The following is a 23,860-nucleotide window of genomic DNA, read 5'->3' on the forward strand; positions in this document are numbered from 1 at the left end:
GAAAACAGGTGTCTGAAACCACCAACTAGACTATGAAGAACATCGTTGCACAGTACAAGTGGAGCAATGGGAAGACAAAAAAGGGATGGAAACCATTCTCTCCCCAAAATAATTTAATATAGGATTCAGAGGGAAATGAAGAAAATGGATACCCACTTCCAGACTTCAACAAAAAAAGACAAATGATGCCAAGGAACCCAAAGATGCCCACAAGAACAATCTGAATGAAGAAATCCTGCAAGCAATCACTGAGAATTTCATGGAGATGTTGCTAGACATGGTTAACCAAAATGTACAAGAGGCACTCAAAAAATTTCAAGACACCAAAAATAAAGAGTACAAGAAGACACAGAAAGAAATAAATGAACTCACAGGACCCCTAAATAAACACCAAAGTGAAACAGAAAACAGTATAAATAGAGAAATAAATGCATTAAAGATGAAAATAAACAACATTAAAAAGGAAGTGACCCATGATATGGAAAACCTCAGAAAAAAGAATGAAACAGAAATGCAAAACACAATGGAAGGCCACTACAGAAGACTAGAACAAGCAGAAGACATCCTCTCAGAACTTGAAGATAAAATGGAAATTAAAGGAAAAACTGAATAGCTACTAGTCAAACAACTCAAGACCTGTGAAAGGAATATACAATAACTCACTAACTACATCAAAAGACCAAACCTGAGAATCATGGGCATTGAGGAAGGAGAAGAGGAGCAAACAAAAAGGATTCATAATATCTTCAAAAAAATAATAACAGAAAATTTCCCAAACCTAGAGAAAGCTATGCCCATTCAGGTCCATGAAGCCTCCAGGACACCAAACAGACTTGACCAAAATAGAACTACCCCACAACATATTATCATATTAAAACAACAAGCACAGAGAATAGAGAAAGAATATTGGGAAAAAACAAATAACATACAAAGGTAAACCCATCAAAATGACAGCAGATTTCTCAATGGGAACCTTAAAAGCAAGAAGGGCATAGAGTGAGGTAACTAAATGAAAACAACTTCAATCCTAGGATACTCTACCCAGCAAAACTATCATTCAAAATAGATGGAGCAATAAAAGTCTTCCATGATAAGAAGAAACTAAAACAATATATGACACAAAGCCAATTCTTCAAGGAATTCTGCACACAGAAAATGAAAGCAAACAAAACCATGAGAGGACAGGCAGTATCAAACCACAGGATAAAAAAAGATAAGGAATCAGAGAGTAACATTATTTTTTTTAATTAATTAATTTATTTTTTTCTTTTTCTTTTATTATTCATATGTGCATACAAGGCTTGGTTCATTTCTCCCCCTGCCCCCACCCCCTCCCTTACCACCCACTCCGCCCCCTCCCTCTCCCCCCCACCCCCTCAATACCCAGCAGGAACTATTTTGCCCTTGTTTCTAATTTTGTTGTAGAGCGAGTATAAGCAATAACAGGAAGGAAGAAGGGTTTTTGCTGGTTGAGATAAGGATAGCTATACAGGGCATTGACTCACATTGATTTCCTGTGCGTGGGTGTTACCTTCTAGGTTAATTCAGCTGCACACAATCAAACCCTTAAACAACAAAAACAACTAAATGACAGGAAACACCACATACTTATCAATATTAGCACTGAATATTAATGGACATAACTCCTCCATCAAAAGAAACCATCTGGCAAACTGAATTAAAAAGGAAGATCCAACAATCTGTTGCCTACGAGAGACCCATCTCATTGACAGAAACAAGCACTGGCTTAGGGTGAAAGGCTGGAAGAAGATTTATCAAGCCAATGGCCCCCCAAAACAGGCAGGAGTAGCAATACTTATCTCGGACAAAGTAGACTTCAAACTTACGTTGATCAAATTAGATAAAGAAGGACACTCCATACTAATAAAAGGGGAAATATGCCAAAAGGAAATAACAGTTATCAACCTATATGCACCCAACGTCAGTGCATCCAATTTCATCAAACATACTCTGAAGGACCTAAAAGCATATATAGCCTCCAACACAGTGGTAGTGGGAGACTTTAATGCCCCCCATCACCAATAGATAGGTCATCCAAGCAAAAAATCAACAAATAAATTCGAGAACTAAATCACACCATAGATCAAATGGACCTAGTTGATTTCTACAGAATATTTCATCCAACTTCCACACAATATACATTCTTCTCAGCAGCTCATGGAACTTTCCCAAAATTGTTCATATCTTATGGCACAAAGCAAGCCTCAGCAAATTTATGAAAATAGAAATAATCCCATGCAGTTTATCTGATCACAGCACATTAAAACTAGAACTCAAAAAGAAAAACAACAGTAGAAAACATGCAAACAATTGGAAGCTGAACAACACATTGCTGAATGATCAGCAGGTCATTGATGAAATAAAAGAGGAAATTGAAAGGTTCCTGAAAGTTAATGAAAATGAAAACATGGCCTACTGGAACCTATGGGACACAGCAAAGGCACTCCTAAGAAGAAAGTTTATAGCCATGAGTGCATATATTGAAAGGACAGAAAGATCTCAAATCAATGACCTAATGCTACATCTCAAACTCCTAGAAAAACAAGAACAAGCAAAACCCAAAACAAGTAGAAGGAGAGAAATAATAAAAACAAGGGATGAAATTAATGAAATAGAAACAAAAAAAACATACAAAGAATCAATGAAACAAAAAGCTGTGCAGAGAAACTAAAGCAGATACTTTAAAGCAACTGAGGTCAATAGGAGAAGAGGACCAGGAACTAGAAAAAAAGGTTAGTTCAAGAAGAATTAACTTAGAAGCTAATACACATGCACAGGAAAGCAATGCGAGTCAACTCCCTGTATAGCTATCCTTATCTCAACTAGCAAAAACCCTTGGTCCTTCCTGTTATTGCTTATACTCTCTCTTCAACAAAACTAGAGATAAGGGCAAAATAGTTTCTGCCGGGTAGCGAGGGGTAAGGGGGGGTAAAGGAGGGAGCGGGGGTAAGGGGGGAGAAATGATCCAAACTTTGTATGCAAATATAAATAAAATAAAAATTTAAAAAAAAGAAAAAATAAACAAGATTGACAGACCCCTGGCAAATCTTACTAAAATGAAGAGAGAAAAAATCCAAATAAGTAAACTCAGAAATGCAAAAGTGCAGATACCAACAAACACCACAGAAATCTAAGAAATCATCAGAGACTATTTTGAGAACCTATATTCTAATAACATTGATAACCTTGAAGTAATGGATAAATTTCTAGTACTTATGACCACCCAAACTTGAGCCAAGAGGATATTAATCACCTGAATAGATCTATAACACACACAAAAAATTGAAGCAGCAATAAAGAGTCTCCCCAAAAAGAAAAGCTTGGGCCCTGATGGATTCTCAGCTGAATTCTATCAGACCTTTAAAGATGAATTAATACCAACTCTCCTTAAACTTTTCCATGAAATAGAAAGGGAAGGAACACTGCCTAACTCATTTTATGAAGCCAATATTACTCTCATCCCAAAACAAGACAAAGACACCTCCAAAAAGGAGAACTACAGGCCAATTTCCTTGATGAGTATCGATGCAAAAATCCTCAACAAAATAATGGTAAACTGAATCCAACAATACATCAGAAAGATCATTCACCACGACCAAGTCAGCTTCATCCCAGGGATGCAAGGGTGGTTCAACATATGCAAATCTATAAATGTAATACAGCACATTAATAGAAGCAAAGACAAAATCAACAAGATCCAACACCATTTCATGATAAAAGCTCTAAGAAAACTAGGAATAGAAGGAATGTACTTCAACATTGTAAAAGCTATATATGACAAACCTACAGCCAACATCATACTGGATGGAGAAAAACTGAAACCATTTCCCCTAAAATCAGGAATGAGACAAGGATGCCCACTATCCCCTCTCCTATTCAACATAGTCCTGGAATTCCTACCCAGAGCAATTAGGCAAGAAGAAGAAATAAAAGGAATACAAATAGGTAAAGAAACTGTTAAAATATCCCTATTTGCAGGTGACATGATCCTATATCTTAAAGATCCAAAAAACTCTACCCCAAAACTCCTAGACACCGTAAACTGCTGCAGCAAGGTGGCAGGATACAAAATCAACTTACAAAAATCATTAGCTTTTCCATAAACCAACAACGAACAGATTGAGGAAGAATATGTGGCAAAAATTCCACTTACAATAGCCTCAAAAAAAAATCAAATACCTAGGAGTAAACTTACCAAAGGATGTGAATGATCTCTACAAGGAGAACTACAAACCACTGAAGAAAGAGATTGAGGAAGAATACAGAAGGTGGAAAGATCTCCCATGCTCATGGATTGGTAGAATCAACATAGTAAAAATGGCTATACTACCAAAAGCAATCTACATGCTTAATGCAATTCCCATCAAAATCCCAATGACATTCATCACAGAGATTGAAAAGTCTACCCTAAAGTTCATTTGGAAACATAAGAGACCACAAATAGCTAAAACAATACTCAGCAAAAAAGAACAATGCTGGAGGTATCACAATACCTGATTTCAAATTATATTACAAAGCAATACCAATAAAACCAGCATGGTATGGTCACAAAACAGACATGAAGACCGGTGGAACAGAATAGAGGACCAGGATATGAATCCACACAACTATGCCCACCTTATTTTTGACAAAAACACCAAAAACATACCATAGAGAAAAGACAGCCTCTTCAACAATTTTTGCTGGGAAAAGTGATTTTCTGCCTGCAAAAAACTTAAACTGGATCCATGTTTATCACCCTGTACTAGTATCAACTCAAAATGGATCAAGAACCTTAATATCAGACCCAAAACTCTGAAGTTACTACAGGAAAGAGCAGGGAATACTCTGGAACTAATTAGGTATAGGCAAGGACTTCCTCAATAGAACCCCAGCAGCACACCAACTAAGAGAAAGGATGGACAAATGGGACTACATAAAATTTAAAAGCTTCTGCACAACAAAAGAAATGGTCTCTAAACTGAAGGGACCACCCACAAAGTGGGAGAAAACATGTGCCAGTTATGCACCTGACAAAGGACTGATAACCAGAATATACTGGGAGATCAAAGAACTATACTCTCCCCAAATCAGTGAACCAATAAAGAAATGGGCAACTGAACTAAACAGAACTTTTTCAAAGGAAGAAATCCAAATGGCAAAAAAAAACACACGAAAAACTTCTCACCATGTCTGGCCATAAAGGAAATGCAAATCAAAACCACACTAAGATTCCACCTCACCCCTCTTAGAATAGCCATCATCAAAAACACCACCAAAAACAGGTGTTGGTGAGGATGTGGGAAAAAGGAACCCTCGTACACTGCTGCTGGGAATGCAAGCTAGTGTAACCACTCTGGAAAGCAATGTGGAGGCTTTTTAAAAAAGTAAACATAGATCTGCCATATGATCCAGCGATCCCATTCCTGGGGATATACCCAAAGGAATGTGACACAGGTTACTCCAGATGCACCTGCACACCCATGTTTATTGCAGCGCTATTCACATAGCCAAGTTATGGAAACAGCCAAAATGCCCCAATACTGACAAATGGATTAAGAAAATGTGGTATTTATACACAATGGACTTTTACTCAGCCATGAAGAAGAATGAAATCTTATCATTTGCAAGTAAATGGATGGAACTGGAGAATATCATTCTGAGCGAGTTTAGCCAGGCTCAGAAGACCAAACATCGTATATTCTTACTCATATGCGGACTTTAGATATAGCTCAAAGGCAGTAATGTTGTTGGACTTGGGTCACACGCTAAGGGTAGAGCACATATGGGAGGAATGGGGATAGGTAGGAAACCCAAAACTTGAAAGTGTTTGATGTACCCACTGCAGAGGAGCTAATACAGTAACCTTAAAATGACAGAGGTCAATATGGGAAGGTGACCGTGAAGTAGTGAAGAGGTCAGGTAGAGATGAATCAATTCAGGTTGTAATACACTTGTTCATGGAAGTAATGCTAGGAATCTCTCTGTATAGCTATCCTTATCTCAACTAGCAAACATGCTATATATTTCTTATTATTGCTTATGTCTTCTCTTCAAGAAAATTGGAGAAATAGGCAGAACAGGTTCTGCCTGGAAGCGAGGGGTGTGGGGAAAGAGGGAGTGGGCGGGGGGGGGCAGGGGGGAGAAATGACCCAAACAATGTATGTACATATGAATATATGGATAAAGAGAGAAAAGAAAAGTAAAAAAAAAAATCCAGCATCATCAAACTTATTAACTGCTTCCAGCTTGAATCCAACAAACCTTGTGAACTATAGTGGCCTAGTGAGGGGGCAGGTGCTTTTTGTGGCATTGTCTAAACTGTTCCTTAGGCTGTTTCTGGTTGCTTTTCTGACTTTGAATAAAGAAAGAAAAATTCATTGGAGACAGAGGGAATCTTGGAAGGTAAGGATTACCAAAGGATCTGATCCCTGTTAATGCGTGAATGCTTTTTACAAAATAGTCTTTCTTTAGGCTTAGATGGAGCACACTGCCTTTTAGGCTGGGCTTTCCCAATAACTTACTGTGTGACACTTATGAAGTCACTTTCTTTTCTTAGGATTTATTTTCCTTACATTTTAAGACAAAATGGTTGCATTAAATTATCTCTAAAGAAATTTTCTTTGGAGTAACATGGAAGCTTACATCATTGTGTTGATCATACTACTAATATTTGAACAGATACTCAAAAATCTATTAATACAACTTTTATCAATAAGAATTGGACTTACTAAACATGGGAAAGATAAATGATTGACTTTTTAAATTAAAATACATTTAAAAGATATAGTACATTTGAATTTTAAATTTTTATCAGAGATTATTAAGTTTTGCTATAGATTGTTACTTTCTATATCTGCAGTTTGCAATGGGAATATTTCTGTAAATATGAATATCTTAGGCCAGATCAGCAGGTTTAGTCTCTATCACATTCTCTTCTCTTATGGAGACTGCTCCGTAACCCTGGCTTTGATCTTGATATTTATTGAGAAACCTAGAGAAGAGTGTGGATGGTTCAGTGTCAGGCCAGTGCTTCTACTGAGAAACCAAACCTAGAAACAGACTTACCAACCTAAGATTATCAATAGAATACCTTTTGTAATGAGAACTAATTCCTTCATAAATATTTACTCATAACTGTCATCCTACCACTAAGGTCACTAATTCTTGTCACCTCTGTGTCTAAGTACTGGTGAGTGTCTGAGTGTCTGTGGATGTGTGGATTTGCATGTATGCATTTGTCTCTTCCAACTTTGTACTAGTCTTGTGAGACTTTGGGGTCCTAAATTAGTAGGCTATGTGATCAAGGCTGGGGGCACTGGCTATGTAGTGAAATGTCCGCACACAGGTTTACTCCTTGGCAGTTGTTCTCATGGAGCTCAGCAGCCTTTCAAAAAGGACTTTGCTCCTAGATCCAAGAAATCAACCAGGGTCACTTTTACTTTGGGTTATGTGCCTTGAAGAGTCAAGTTGAACCTCTGAAATAGGAAGAAGCTTTGTGTAAATCCAGTGTCCTCATAATCACTGGACTTTTTTGGTCCAGCTCCAAGACTGGATACATCTATTGTTGGAAAAGGCAACAGGAGTCGCTTAGTGCTGGGGTCCTATGGGAAGTGCCCTTTCTGTCCTGCAGCTGCTGTCAATGGCACATACAGTCACTGTCCTATTTGAGGGAGCCCTGGAAATGTATTTGATACAATTTTTCTAATTTTTCATTCAAAATATCCTCAAGTTCAGAGATTTTCTAGACCCAGGTGAGGTGCTGCTTATTCAATGCTACTCCTGGTTATAAAAATCCAGAATGTTCCAGGTGCTGGTGGCTCATGCTTGTAATCCTAGCTACTCAGGAGGCAGAGATCAGGAGGATTGTGGTTCAAAGCCAGCCTGGGAAAAATAGTTCTTGAGACCCCCATCTTGAAAGAACCCATCACAAAAAAGGGCTGGTGGAGTGGTTCAAGGTGTAGGTCCTGAGTTCAAACCCCAGTACCGCAAAACAACAACAAAAAGTTCAGCATGCTTCTATCTCATGGTCAACAGAACACCAAACTGCTGTTAGATTGACTATTCTTTCCTTTTTCTCTTCTGTTTTGCCTGAATTGACTGATGTTTGAGGGACTGAGTGGAGACAGCCTAAGACCCAGAGCTGAGCCATTAACTCCCAGATGTTCACGATTTACAAGGAAATGTTCTGTGCCTGTGGTTATTACTTAGATGGCTCCTTAAATGCTCTCATCTTGGCACCTTTTGCACTTGCTGAATTCAATTTGAAGAAAGATCAGGAGAGAGGGAATTTTGTGGAAAGCAATTATCCTGCACTTTGGTGACCTTCATGCTTTCCCCATCATGATGAATTTGGGGGTTAGGTCTTGTATCAGTCAGCATGTCGCTTTCACTAGAATTGTGTTGTATGTTACAGATAACCAGTTGTATCTAATTAAATAATAATAATGGCAGTGCAAGGCACATTCTGGGAATTAATGACCAGCTGGGAAACACTGATGGCTAGAGAGTCAGCCAAAGGCTATTAGCTTTGGTATACCATTAATCTCCAGAAATGCCTGTTTGTGACATCATTGTTGGTCTTGGACAATGAAAATGGAAGACAATTTACCAAAACTTATCATGTACTCCCAAATAATAAGCTCCCTATGCGTTGTCCAAAAGTCATGTTTTTCTTTTTCATCCTCCAATTGCTCTTTAATTTTAAAATATGTCTCCAATAGAGAAGCACATGAAAATGGAATTTCTCAGTTTTTGTGTAATCATGAGTGTTTTTTTAAGAGCTCCAATTTTGGGAGTTTTCTCTAAATATTTTGGGTGGTAAAACAAGAATTTGTCTTCAGCTGTGATACTGGAATTTGATAAGTGTTTTTATTACCATAACTATCTGCTCATGGCAGGAAATGGCTGCAAATGTTTTGAATAGCAGCTGTTGCTAGCAAGGATGCACATTCACCAAGAAGATTCTAAGAAGTTATAGTAACATTCCTAGTAGACGAAGGGAACTCTCTGCCAGAAAAAAACTCTGGTGCTGTGTCTATACAACGTTTTGATTACTGCTGGTGAACACTAGAGGAAAATAGGGAACAGACTAAAATATTCAGCCCCTTCTTGCATAATTTAATGACATATAAAGGAAGACAACAATCCACATATAGGCAATCTATCAAGAAATTGTTCTAAATTCATAATAAGAATTTAAAAGTTATGTTGGCTTTTATACCATTTTCCCCCCAAATGAAAGAAAGTTCTTAAAGCCCAAACACAGAGCCTTCTGATGCCATCTAAATTCAGCCATAAACTGTTCATTTCTTACAAATACCACCGCATTATTCTCCCCTTAAGAAGTCTGCTGGTGGTATCTATCAGTGCTCCTAAATGCACGTTAAGTGTATGCATTTGGGGGAGTAGAATGAGTCATTAATCACAGCTTTGGAGGCACTGACTCACCCATGGTGAAATGGATTGGCCTCATTGGGAAGGGTGTGAAAGAGAAAAAAAATCCTGCTAGGTCAGTTCCCTGTTTCTGCAAACGCATATTGAATTTGCACCTGCTTTGGTGGGTGGTTTTCAGACTAAAGAAAGTAGGAATGGCCCCTGTAAAGTCAGAAGTCTGGTTTCTCCAGGGAAAAACACTAGTGATACACAAGCCTGCTTAGAAAGCACACAAGGAGCCTAGAAAGAAAATGGGACTGACCCGAGGCTAGTGTATATCTAAGGCCAAAATCAGTAAAGCAGGTCCTGCTCTTCCACAATCTAGCCAGCTAGGATTTTGATCCAGTGTTGATTTTTGGGATCTCAGCTGGAATTTTAGTCTTCCTTAAGGAATTTTGCACATCTATCTGAAGGATATTACAAGTGCTTCAGTTCTCTTTGGAAGTCAGCGCCTAAAGAGCAACTTGAAAATCCAGTCCTAGATAGGTGTGGACCAAGAAAAGGAACATAAGCTAGTTCATTGATTATTGGCTGCTATTAGGCTATCTCATCTATAAATATCTATGTTGCACCTTGAATTGAAACCTGTGAGCTCTGTCTACTCGGTGTTTATTGAGGTACAACGTGGGTATAAACATTAGAATGTTATTGCACTGTGGGTACAATTTAGCACTGTTATGTTTTCATGGTACTGGCAATAGAAGTATATATAATTGAATAGCTGTTCCCAGGGCTTAGGTATTTTAAAATCAACCTCTAAAAATAAAATCACCAAGTTGCTAGGTATATGAAGCTTATGTAGGGATGTTATTTTGTTAGTCTTTCCTGGGAGTAGGTTTAATTTAAGATGTTCGCTGCTTTCATGAAGCTCTAACTTGAGTTCATTTTGTTATGTGGTGACCACAGTTCTGGATGACGCCCCCCCTGGCACACAGGAATACATTATGTTACGGCAAGATTCCATCCAATCCGCGGAATTAAAGAAAAAAGAGTCCCCCTTTCGTGCTAAGTGTCACGAAATCTTCTGCTGCCCGCTGAAGCAAGTACACCACAAAGAGAACACAGAGCCCGAAGGTTTGTGCACGACAGACGCGTGTTTTGCTTGTTTTCTCTCATTCTTTCTTTCTCTCCTTTATTTACTTATTTATTTTTTATGCTTTTGGATTATGCATTGCCCTCTGGTGTGCTGTGTGTCGTTCGGCCCCTGCAAGAGCTAGGAGGCCCCCTAGCTCACTGGTGAATGAGTTATACAGTCTCAGATGGGATACTGTATAACACAGTCATCTCTGGCACAAAGCGCAGCATCCTCCTGCTTTTTGCAGCTGAAGCATTTTCAGTTGGTAACATGACACTGCCCCGTTTTGGCTGCCAAAGTTGCTTGCTTCAGTAGCCAACATCTGGCCACGTCTGTTCTCATCACCTTGCATTCCTGAAGCACAGTTGGCTGAGGAATGACACTTCTAAAATGAAATAATGAGAAGAGTGTTTCAAATTTTCTCTCTCTCCCCCAGTTCATAAAGCTTCTGCATTGCTCATGGAAGAATGCTCATGATGTCCTTAGTTTGCTGAAGCAGGCCCAGACTTCCCCCATGTAATGCACGTCCAGTTGCACTTTGCCATGGTGAAATGCATGCCTCAAGGACAATATGAGTAGTTTGTTTTTCTTTTCAGCTCAAGTACAGGTTTGGACAATTCTACTTGCTGTTACTTAAATTCTTGTTAATAAGGTATTCATTCCAATCCATGTCACAAATCTATCTGCAAAGTACCTCTTTGAGTGTTTTAATGTGTATAATAATTACTTATTATGAATCAATCCATCTTTCACTTATGTCAAATACACTGATGTAGTTTTCCAATGCAGAGCATTGGTTGTGACAGAATTCACCTATCTGTTGGCAATTGAGGTACACTTTTACATTAATGGTTCTTGTATGTGTTGTAAAAATGACTTTGTTCCTATTTCAAGTGGTCCTTTTGCAACATTTTGGGAATACTCATTGCAACTATCTTTTCTCATCTGGAAAACACTGGTTATGTTTGAAGTTTGGTGTGTGAGGAAATTACTCCAAGTGAACTCCAGACCACTGTTTTGGTAGCAAAATTTTACAACTCAAAATTTCCCTTTTTCTTTCTTCCAAATAGAATTTTAAGTGTTTACTGGTTGAAAATGAGAAGCTTATGTGACTATGCTTAATTCTGTTTCAGCAATAGAATAGAGCATTTGCATTTATATTCTACCCATACTTTTGGTGTCCAAGCAATCCACTTTAGGTGTGACTTCTGATGTTAACACTTGTTCACCTGCAGGTATAAAGGATTACCCTTTACAGTGAGTAAAATCAGTCTTATGGTGGTTTAGTGTAGAGGATACTGACCAGATTTTGACCTGGTGACAAAAAAAAAATTTGACCAGTGACAATTACTTCACTGTAAACAATACATTTCAATATTTTCTGCTTTCTTCTATCTCAAATTACATATGCATGTATACACACATGATAGTTTTATACTTATAAATTAGGCTGAAAATTGTTTGAGTAAGAAAAATAAACCATTTAAGTTGCTAGTTAAATTCTGTTAAAAAATTGGTGAGAAACCTAAAATTGTTTTAATACTTTAGATTAAAAAACCAGTTGAAGAAAATTTAAGATCCCATATTTTTCAGATATACTTTTGACAGGATCTGTTAATTTTCAAGTACCATCTAGAGTGCATAGTGAATACTGTTATCAATATTTTCAGAAATGAAGAATTCCTTAATAAATGGGTAACAATTAAACTCTTCTACATGGCTTTTAATCTATCATTTCTGCCAAATATTTAGTGACCACACCATGTTGAATGCTGGTTAGATATAATGGGCATTGTCTTTCTTCAGATTGAAGATTTCCCTTGGCCCTGTCCTTCTTGGAGGTCTTTGGGAATAGGAAGCTAATATTTCCCTTCTTATTCCTATGAATTATTTGTGAATAACATTAGACTCATTAGAGGTTCATTTTAATATAACTTACAATCACACTATACCCCATTCAAACAAGGGCACAGAAGGTAATGGTGAACCCAAACTGGCAAATGAAAACACTTGATCTCTGTACAGATTATCAGGATCCAGAAGACCTTAGATGGGGGCCAAAGAACACATGCTGTGGAACTGAGTTGGATAAATAAGGAAACAATGCTGAAAAATTAACACGCTTACTTCATGCAGGATACTGCAGATTGTTGTTCCTGGAGGTGGGTTTGGAAGGGTTCAGAGGCTATTCTGACAACCTGGAAGATTTTTGCAAGACTGGTTTTTAGATGCTATAAGGTATTATCTTCAGTCCTCTCTTGAAGATGCTGTAACATTTTGCTATAATTATTGGAAATGAAAGACTTCCTTATTAGAAATAGATAGTATGTTAGATCTAAACTATATGGATTTATCGAAACATTCTGTTCTTATGTGAAGCAGAGAGATTCCTGTTCATGATCTCTATACCAAAGCATGAGACCAATTAAGATTAACATTGGTTGTGGATGCCCACTGATTTCATAGCAAGAGAAAACAATGGTTAATCCATCCATTGTTTGGTCTGTGCAGAGCTAACCTGCCACTATGACCTCTTCTAACTAGGTAGTGTTTGTACAATGTCAGAAACCCTCAAGGGAGAAATGAAAAATTCATTTAAATTTGGGAGAAATAAAAGTTTGAATCGTATATGGTTTAGAAACGATTAAGTTAGGTCACAAAGGTCTATGTGTATTATGATAAAGCTAGAATTAATTTGATTTTCCCTTACTGAATTGACAAATTAAATCATATGCAGTAGTATAAAGTCTTGGTTTTTCTTTTGGTTGGCTGTGATTTATAAAGGGCACATTATTTCTATGGTTTATGGCCACATGAGATACAGTACAGACAGCTAATTAATATTATTCATAGTCATCTATATTTTAAGATATTTTTGGATTAAGTCCAGAGCCCTCAGAATTCATGCAAAAATACATAGACTGAAATATCTCACTGGCTTTTCAGAACTCACCAAGGCCAACTTATGCTTTGCCAAACGAAAGCAGGTTTCTATTAATGAACAGCCAATTTCAAACACAAAATTTTAAATCTGTTCTAAATACTTGTGATCTTCAGTGATGTGATTATTTCCATCACTTATAAGTGAGTACTTATGTGAGTACTGGAATTTGGCTGAAGAAGCACAGACAAATATCTGAGAATCTAATTTGGCCTAGTACCAGCAATGTTCTTTGTTATAAGAAAGCTGCATGGAGAGTGGAGATCATTACCAAAATCTTTTCTTACTGTTCCAGGAGCCTTTTGGCAGGGGAAAGTATAATCTTCATAGCTTTGTTCCTTTATTCACTTTTTCTTTCCATGCCATGTGTGCCAAAATGGAACCTCTGATTTAGATCAACTCCTGGAAGCCAATCAATTATCAGCATAGTTCCTCCTTCCTAAATGACACTCACTGGGCTTTGACTGATGTTTGAAGATTGTTAAAAAGAATCACACCAAGATAAACAAGCTTTTGAGTAGGTCATGTTAAAAATCTACAGAGAAAAATAAATCATGGATTCCTGGTGTTTGCTTTTAAGACTGAAAATTCTGATTACAATAGTAAGTTTGAAAGAGTTAATGTGACAAAAAATATTACCATGCTCAGTGATTTCTCACCATCTTTTAATCAGGCATTTGGCCTCCTTCCTATAGTTCAATTTTCATGTGAGACAACACACTCACACACACACACACACTCACACTCACACACACACTCACACTCACTCACACACACTCACACACTCACACTCACACACACTCACACTCACACACACACACTCACTCACACACACACTCACACACACACTCACACACACACTCACACACACACACACTCACACTCACACACACACACACACACTCACACACACTCACACTCACACACTCACACACACACTCACACACACACACACTCACACACACACACACACACACACTCACACTCACACACACCCCATCTCATTCAGAGAGGTATCCAATCATAGTGGCCTTGGTTGGAGGAGAAGAGAATCTGTGCTTGAGAATGGCAATAGAGTACCACATCTTTGACCAACTAAGAAAAAAAGTGAAGGGGGTTTATTTGTAACTATCACAATGATGCTACTCTAGTAACACCTTGATTTCCTTATCTCAGAAAGAGCACATGTCAGTGTAAATATCAGTCTTGCCTAAATGTTAGGAGAAGAAAAAGGTAAACGACTATTCAGCAGCATGCTAAGGGAAGTGTTTTTCCTTTCATCTTCATTTTTTTTCCAAATTTATTGCCATATGTTGTTGTGCCTTTCTTATTTTAATACTAATCTTCATTGTGAGAAATATAGGCCAGTAATAATTTTGATTAATAGCCTAATAAAATTAAACTTCTGTTATGAAATCTTTTTTTCACTAAGCTTGAAGGATGTTTGACACCTGAAAATATCTTTTTAGGAAAGATATAACTGAGTTTTATGTCTGTCCCCTGGAGGATGAGAATTGAGAGATATTCCTATTCTTTTAGAAAAATATGGGGCCATGTGTTCATGTAGCTATGAATAGATAAAAAGACTTTATGCTTCATCTTTTTTTACAAAGTAACTATGGCTTAAGGTCACCCTGCATTTGCTTTATGACCTGAAGGATGACAAAATGATGTCAGAGAGCTTGCTTTACTCATAGAATCAAATGACATCTTAATTACAGTCTCAAGAAAGATAACAATATTGGTCTGAATAAAAGCTAGAAATCTCAAGGCCTTGTTGATTAACAACAAGTAAGCCCCATCCTCTCCCCACAAAGTGTTCACATGTGTTTCTCCTGGTTGCATTCAATTATTTCTTAGAAGACAACTTGTTGTGTCCTAATCATGTTAGGAAACTAGCAATGGAACTAAAACATTACTCTCTTCCCTCCTATTTCCCCACCTTATGTCAGCAAACATGAAATTAAATCATATTTTGGGGACAGCTTCTACTCTCTGGGAAACTCATAATCTAATCAAGGAAGTATACTTAGCAGCCAATAATTCAATTTTAGGACAGAATGGGCATTTATTATTCTCTTATTGAATATGTGCATCTCAATTCAGTCTCCAGACTGGCTTTTACAGTAGAAACTAATAACCACTCATTCTCTGAAAATATGATTCACTTTAAAGCAACAGACCTCCCTTCAGTCCTTTGAGCTTATGTGTTTCTATTGTGGTGGTGCTGTTTTCCTAAGACAAATTGGTCTCTCCTTTGTAACTCACTTGTCCAGGTTTTGCTTATTTAATACTGGGAGTAGATATTTCCTGTATGAATCCAGCACTGATGGCCTGTTTGAGGTATTTATGTTTCATATGACGATGCTCTAGGAAAGGTCCAAGGAATGAATAATAGTATATGGTGGTGATTTTTATTTTTTGTAGAAAATAAAAGGTCAAGGTCAAAATTTTTAAGTATGGAATTTTTAAAAATCTGGAAATTATCCATCCATACAGGCACTATCACCTTCAAAGGGATCAAGTTGCCAACATGATCCTATGCTGTGATGTCTCAGAACCTCTGTTTTTAATTTTTATTTTTTCACAGCCAGTTGATAAAGTACTTTAAAAAATCTGCCTGTCTGACACAGTGTGACCCAGCTAGAGTATCTTCCACATTCACAAAGGCATAGCCTAATGACTTACTACTATTAGTCAAGGCCAATCCTAATGTATGGAAGTTTTCTTTACTGAGATGTACAAGAATGTGATGCTGCCTCTCCTCCTCTAGAAGTGGCATGAAATTTGAAAAACATATTTGACTATAAATCTGTCTTTTGACAAAGATATCTTATAAGATCAGTGTTTAATGAAACAAGAATGTGATGCTGCCTCTCCTCCAATGTTGATCCTGTCTTTGTTTGTTTCCCCTGCTGGGGGTGAAACTCCGGACCATGTACATGCTAGACAGCTACTTTACCCTCTCTCTTTTGTTTGAAATAATAACTTCCTTTTATACTTGGTAAAGTAGCTGCCTTACTTTGGACAATTCCATGGCAAACAACATCTTGTAGATGCTGGAACAGTCTTACTCCTGACCCCTATTAGCATCCTAAAAGTACACCTTGGGAGAGGTTGTGCTGGCTCCACTGACGTCAAAGCTGACTTTTGATGAGCAACACACTTTTGAAAATGATTGTTGTTCCCTTCCTCTTGGACCCCTACCCACCACATGCTACTCAAAGTGTCCTTGAATCAGTTCTGGGTCTGAAATTGTTACTAATTCATGACTAGGAGCTTGTGCCAGAATGTGAATAATACTCCTCCCTTCACTAAGAAAAGATTGCTATCTTGCTTCCAAAAATGTCAGCCAAACTAAATAAAAACTGCTCGGTGGCATGGTTCACACACCAGCCCTCGGTCTGAGGACCATATCTGAGTAATAACTGCTTTAGATTAGTAATCCTCAGCTTTGTCTTCATTTTGAAATTATCTGAGGATATCTTTTAAATAAGAGCAATACCTGAATTTATATCCCAAAACCACCACCACCAACAACAACAAAGACCTGCAAAATCTTTTATGATGAAGGCTCAGCATGAATACTTAGAAAAATCTCCCAAGGTGATTCTAATGTGCTAACAGAATTGGAATCAGTGCTTTAGAAAATAATCACCTTGGCATGAATCCTGGTGCTTGATGTCAGGTGTCAGCTCAGAAACCTTATCATGCTGATTGCATGGACTTCCTCAGGAGGTGCCCTGTGATTAGAGGGCACAGCTGAACAGGCAGCTCTTATTCTGACCTTTAGAACTTGTAGGCACATATGTTACACACACACATGTGCGCGAACACATGCGCACACGCATACATCCATGCCTCTCTGAAGTTTTCTTGTTTCTTTGTCATTCTGCACTTTTAGAAAAATATCCAGGCTTCTCCATAGGAGTGTGGTAATCTGCCATCTAGTGACCAGCATCCTTTCTCTCAGGCAACTACTGTAACACTCATTCTGCTGTCAAACTCTGGTGCAGCTTGCAGATGTGGGCAGAAGAGTTTTCTCCAGAGCTTTATGTAAGTATCTTATGAAGATGGAGAAGGAGAAAAAGGGATTTCAATATGCCAGAAGAGTACTGCTACTTCTTTACTGATTTGCTACTGCTCTGGAGTAAGATGGCAAAGCTTGACTCAAACTGCTAATAACTTGGGTATCAGTCTGTGAGTTACACCAGAGGCTGTCATCATTGAGGCATGACCCTCATATCACTCACACATACTAAGATACTGCAGCTTAAAATTATGACTACAGTATGTATGTGAAAACTGACTTCAGTATGATTGGGAGGCTTTAATTGCCACCCATGTTTATAAATCATTCCTAACATTCTAAATTACATTGAGTCATGTATTCATTTGTTATACTCTACAGTGTTTCTTAGCATGTATAAGAATAAACAATTAGAATGTCCATGGAAAAGTACTGAACAAGAAACATTACATCTGCATTTTATCAACACTTAACCTTGTCTTGCTTCACAGCCAATATCTACACTCACTCCAACACATGAAAGTCACATGTCCACTTCCACCCAGGTGCTAGCAGATGTCTACTTATGGGATCCAGCTATTTTAAGATATATATTCTCAGAAAAGTTATAAGGCAACCTCCATACATATCCAACTTTGGAAGCAACAAACAACATTGGCTGGAAAACCAAACATCCCAGGGCAGAAGCAGAGAGAGTAAGTTCTGCTGTCCACTTCCCCACACACAGAAAGTATGGTGTGAGGCCTCTTAGGATCATCAAAACACTGTAGGGTGGGGACTGTTACTTCCATTACACAGGAGGAAAGATATGGAAAGGTTAAGTCACTCAGTGAATGGCAGAGCTTGATTTGAGTTTAATTTTTCCTGGCTTCCAAAGCCAGACTCGCTTTTGTCCTTCTTACTCCTTACCTACATGCATTTGTTAACTGAAAACAATTTTATTGCTGAGAAAACATCTATAGTTTAAAGGAATAAAATATTATCCACACTTCATCCTCAGCTTTGTGAGAGCAAGGGAATGTCATAAGCAAAAGAGACTCAAGAGGTGCTTTCTTGCTCTCTGGGCCCAGGTTTTGGTGTTCAGTACTCAGAAGGAGTGAGTGAAAAGGTCCTTAGCCTCAGGAACTAATGGCCTGCCTGGGTACACACTAAGAAAGTAATATGGTTAGTCTGGTTATTGACTAATACATTCTATTGAATGCAACAGAACTCTTTGTAGATGAAAGGCAGAAACAGGTCACTTGCCTTCCCTCCTTTCTTTAAGCTGAGGGATGCTCTTCTCTACCTGTGTTGGTAGAAAATGAGGAAAGGACATTTTTAATGATTAAAAAGCTATTTTCCTCAGTTCTATAAAGTCACCACCATTGAGGGAGTGTTATTAAATATGCCTTGAGCACTTCTACAACTCCATAGTGTTAGACATTATCTAGAAATCTGGATATTAGCAGTCAGTTCTCTTTTATCACTTGTGGGAACCCTATTATCTAGTCTAAGGTAATTAATAATGAATACAATTGGTAATTATCCAGAACTTAGTATGTGTCACTGACTTTCCCTAACATTATCTTAATTCTTATAGCAATCCTTAGAGGGAAGGAGGTATTTTCTCTTCTCCCAAGGAAACTGAGACTCAGAGAAGCGAAATAACTGGTCCTGGTTGAGAAATGGTGGAGCCAATATTCAAATGAATATTGTCACTCCAAAGTCCATGGTCTTTCTATTGTAGGACAATGTGTTTAATCCTTGAGGTGATCCTTAAAGGAGCTTCTACTTTGTTCTTTATCTATGTTAGCATTATCTTATTATGACATATTGCCTGATCTACATAACCAGAAGAGGAGGGAACCTTGTACCTGCTGTCAAGAAAACAATAAAGAGGTAGCTTGCTCTTTGTAGAAAAGAGAAACAGCCAGATATAATTTTTAATATTTTCAGGGAAATTTCTTATCAAATTGGACTTGGTCAAAATGTTTTTCATACTGTGGTGTTCAGAGCTGGGCTGTAGTCTCTGTGATGATTGGTGTTGGCTGCTCAGCTGTAGGCTGGTTCATGATCACAGCTGGCCAACTGACCTTCTACCCAAAAAACTTGTCTCATGCCATTATTATCTGATGAGCTAAGTCCCTGTGAGACAAAACAATCATTATATAGTGAAAAGTGACGTAAGGCACATGAGGAGAACGTCCTGCCAATCTGGGTTGGATCACTGTTAAGGTATCTGTCTTTGTGACTTTGACAAGAAATAAGATTGTATGCAATGATGCATTTCCTTCTGGAAGCATGAAGAAAGAGATCCCAGGTCCTGGGAAGTTCCGTGATGTATTCTGTTCAGAGGATTGTATACAGCGTTTTGGCTAGATGCTTAGCTATAAACTTTTAGCATCTTTTATGTGTCAGACTGTTCAGGTCTATTAATGTTAATCTTCTCAACCAACCTTGAGGTCTGTGTCTTCAGTTTTGAAGGGCATGACAGGGAAGCAGGAATACAGCGATGTGAAGTAATTTATGCACATGGTTACACAGATAGTCATTGTCCTAATTGGGATTTGAAGCCAAGTCCATTTAGCTTCCATGCCTGATCTTTTCCATCACATTGGGTATAAGCTCCTCTTATACCCCAACTCCTCTTTCAGGAGAAGAAGAGAAAACTTTCGGCATCATCTTATCCATTGCTGACAAGAGCTAGGGTTTGGAAGCAGACTGCAGAACTATCCTGAATCTCTCAACAGAGACTACTAACTCAATGAACCCAATAGAGGACTGCCTTTAGACACTCTCTACATCCTGGGTTGAATGTCACCCTAAGCAGTAGGCAAGGGGTTAAACAAAGCAGCCTCCTTGAAATGTGTCACATGTTCTTCCCCTTTGTTCCCTATATGAACATTTACTCTTCCCATGTTATTTTTTCCTGTGCTACTTGCTTAAATGGAGGGATGCTTGGAATCCACAGTTTACTTCCTGGAACCATGAGATCTTAAAGCAGGCTTAGCTAATTCTGCCATGAATGGTGGCATGTGCCACCATTAAAAGTGAAGGGATGAGGCAGAGTTCTGGTACTGTCATGTTTCCAAGTTGTAGTTCACACAAATAGAGAGAGCCTGTTCATATGATGAAGCAATCCCACTCTGGGTATTTACCTGAGAGATCGGAAACCATTGTGCCAAAGACATGTCTACTCTCTTAGCTTTAATACTGCTCCCAGGATAATGGTTCTTAAATATTTATTACCAGCCTAAAACTCATTCCTGAGCAATTTGAAGGTAAGACCTTATGGTGTCTGACACACAAGAAAGTAGCTAAATCAGTGTTGAATGAACAAATGAATGAATAAAAGATTTTTAAAAAGATTCATAGGACTGTAGTGAAAGACACAAACAGGAGAGCTGAGTTGTCCTACACAAACCCATCCTAGAACAGCTGGTGCCACCCTGGCTTACCACTGAACACAAATGGATGGCAGAGCTCAGATCAGGTCAGCAGAACCAACTTGCCAACCTATTGTCTAAGACAGATAAAAAGTGGGTTACTGTTTTAAGCTACTATGCTTGGGAATTATCTTAAATATAATATGATCTAACTAACAGAGCAGTTCAAAGGTTGCCTTTCCTATCAGTATTAAATTCTTCCTTTAGGGCAGAGTTAGTATCTCTCTTTGTCATGCTATGCCTAGTAGTCAGCATAATGCCTTACTGCGCTAGACACTCAGTAAATGTCTGTTGACAGATATATCCAGTCTGTTGATGGAGATTAGAAGCATTCAGTCATTTGCTGCCTGGAATTAGGGCAAATGGCCCATTGAACTTAGAATATCCAGATTTGGGCCCTCCTAGTAAGAATTCACATGTTTAATCCTTGCTCTGCGTTTTTAGGCCCACTTTGGACTGCAGACATCTTGTGCCCCCTTTTAGAATAATCTTTCACAAATACAGGGAGATTGTAGGGGCCAATATATTCATTGGGGCTATTACTCCTGTCCCTCTCTGTGTGTGAATGTGTGTGTGAGCACAGGTGACTTTCTATGGACTAAACACAGACCCTTCACTGAGGACCTTAATGGGCAGGAGGTGTCTACACTGATCTTACCAAAGACTTGCCATTGGTCTAGTGGTGACACAGTTGATTCTGCCCCCTTTCAAAGCCACAAAAGCAGGGACAAGGAAATGTGCTACTTTGTGATGATAGTTGCCATTCAAAAGAGGGTTTGGACACACAACCCTCGCCACACACACACAAATACAAGTGGATACATATCACTATTTAAAATAGTTTACTAGGGAAGAAAACACTTATGAGAAGAAAAGTAGTAGAGCTCACAAGATCCTTCCACTGGAGTCCTTTCTGGAATACATCCAGTCCAGGAAAACAGATTGATCACAGCCCTCAATGGAATAATGTGAGTTTTAGCACACCATTCATACCGGGAGGGCATTTGTCTAGCAGGCTGCATCAGGCTATGAATAAAATCTGGTTCTTTTCATGGAACAAGAAAAGAACAAAGGACATTTCAAAAAGGAGGGATTATAGGAGCTGGCAGCTAATAACTTTTCCTTCTTGTTCCTTCTTCAGCTTTTTTTTCCACTGTACTCACTTGACTTTTTTCTGAGAAGGTTGAAGTTTGGATCCATGTTAGAAGATTCATGAATTGATTCAGTAAGTCTCTAATTGGAATGAACAGTTAGAGGCTCACTTAGTGAAAAATTAGTTAAATATATCCAGAATATTTGCTGAGGAAGGAAAAAAAATCCCCAAAAGGAATCAGAATAGTTTAGGAACCTTTTCCTCTAGTTCAGCTTTTTCTTTGGGAACAGCTACTGTTGTCTCTTTCTCTTTTTCATTTTTCTTTGTCAGTACTAGGGTTTGAACTCAGGGCCTCACACATGCTAGGCAAGCACTCTACCACTTAAGCCATGCCCCCAGCCCTTTTATACTTCAGTTTTTCTCCAGGTAAGATATTACACTTTTTACCTGTGGCTAGCCTCAAACTGTGATCCTCTAACCAATGCCTCTGACATAGCTATAATTAGAGGCATGTGCCTGTTTTGTTTGTTGACATGGGCTCATGATAACATTTTTCACAGTCTGGCCTTGAACTGTGATCCTCTTATCTCTCCCTCCCAAGTAGCTGGGATTATGGGTGTGTACTCTCATGCCTGACCTACTACTGACATCTTAAGAGAGATCTTTCTTCCTTCCTAATGATGACTCCATTTAAACATATACCCTTTATTTCATCCCTATGAAAGACCTTTACTGAGTAGATATCATAAACACAGACAGTGTCTGGCAAAGGTAAGTGATCAATAAATATTTATCATTGCAACCACGTTGATTGAGGGTTTGAGGATTTTTTTTCTCTCTGAAAGAGGCCTTGTACTTGGATCACCCCTTAATTCAGACTATGTTCAGCCACTTTCCATTTCTAAGTAATACCAGAGACTATAGTCCCTATATACCTTTTGTCAAATGCCCTTTTTTTCAAAATAGCAAAATGCTCCTAATGACATTCCATTTGTTCTTTAGCACATCCAAAACTACTTTTCTTCATGACTTTGTCTCAATTGAATCTGTGCTGAGACAGGGGGTCTTGTACTTTAAATGTAGATTGTGGTCTGAATAGTGGAACATGTAAGTTTACCAGGGAAACTATATATTCCTGCAGCTTGTGCAACTCTTTGATACCCTGTCATTCTTTTCTCACCTGTCTGCTTGACTTGAGAAAAGACTTTGAAGAGGGAGGAGAAAGAGCTCAGCAGGTAGAAGGGAGAAGTTTACACTTCCCTTTCCCCAGGGATCAGAAGCTGACATGTGCCTTGAGTGCTGAAGGCCTTTGTATTTATTATCTTTATTTAATGGTGCTAACATTTTTTTCCTCATAGAAGATTTGGATAAATCAACCAGCATATTCTAATATTTCATAGCAAAGAAGGTTAGATTTTCTTTCAGGGCCTGAATTATGTCTTTCCATGACCTTCTGTGCTTAGAGTTTGAGTTGAGAAATCTGCTGTTATTCTAATGGGTTTGCCTTTATATGTGACTTGTCTTTTCTCTTTTGCAGCTTTCCGAATTCTTTCTTTACTCTGTGTGCTGAGTGTTTTGATTATGATGTGTCTGGGGGTGTTTCTCTTTTGGTTCTGTCGCTTTGGTGTTCTGTAAGCTTCCTGCACCTGGGTGACTCTCTCTTTCTTGAGGTTAGGGAAGTTCTCTGCTATTATTCTATTGAATAGGTTGTCAATACCTTTAGTTTGTATTTCCTCTCTTTCTTCTACGCCCATGATTCATGGTGTCCCAGATATCTTTCATGTTTCATTCATATTTTCTTAGCATTCTTTCATGATCTCTTATTGTTTGGTCTAAGTTAGTTTGTTTCATGACCCAGACT

General features: G+C 38.3%; 1 protein-coding gene across 5 annotated transcripts in view; it reads left to right on the forward strand.

Annotated features, from left to right (window-relative positions):
• Positions 1-23,860, forward strand: part of Fgf13 (fibroblast growth factor 13) — a 539,487-nt gene that overhangs the window by 321,018 nt on the left and 194,609 nt on the right. For 4 of the 5 annotated variants that reach the window (XM_074062388.1, XM_074062386.1, XM_074062387.1 and 1 more), the window contains one exon: positions 10,342-10,509. The exons of the other annotated variant lie outside the window; for it this stretch is intronic. In XM_074062388.1, coding sequence (XP_073918489.1) covers positions 10,342-10,509 — 168 coding nt within the window. The remainder of the gene's footprint in view (positions 1-10,341; positions 10,510-23,860) is intronic. 5 annotated transcript variants of the gene reach the window in all.

The sequence above is a fragment of the Castor canadensis genome, chromosome X (genome assembly GCF_047511655.1).
Source record: "Castor canadensis chromosome X, mCasCan1.hap1v2, whole genome shotgun sequence".
In the NCBI taxonomy this organism is placed as follows: Eukaryota; Metazoa; Chordata; class Mammalia; order Rodentia; family Castoridae; genus Castor; species Castor canadensis.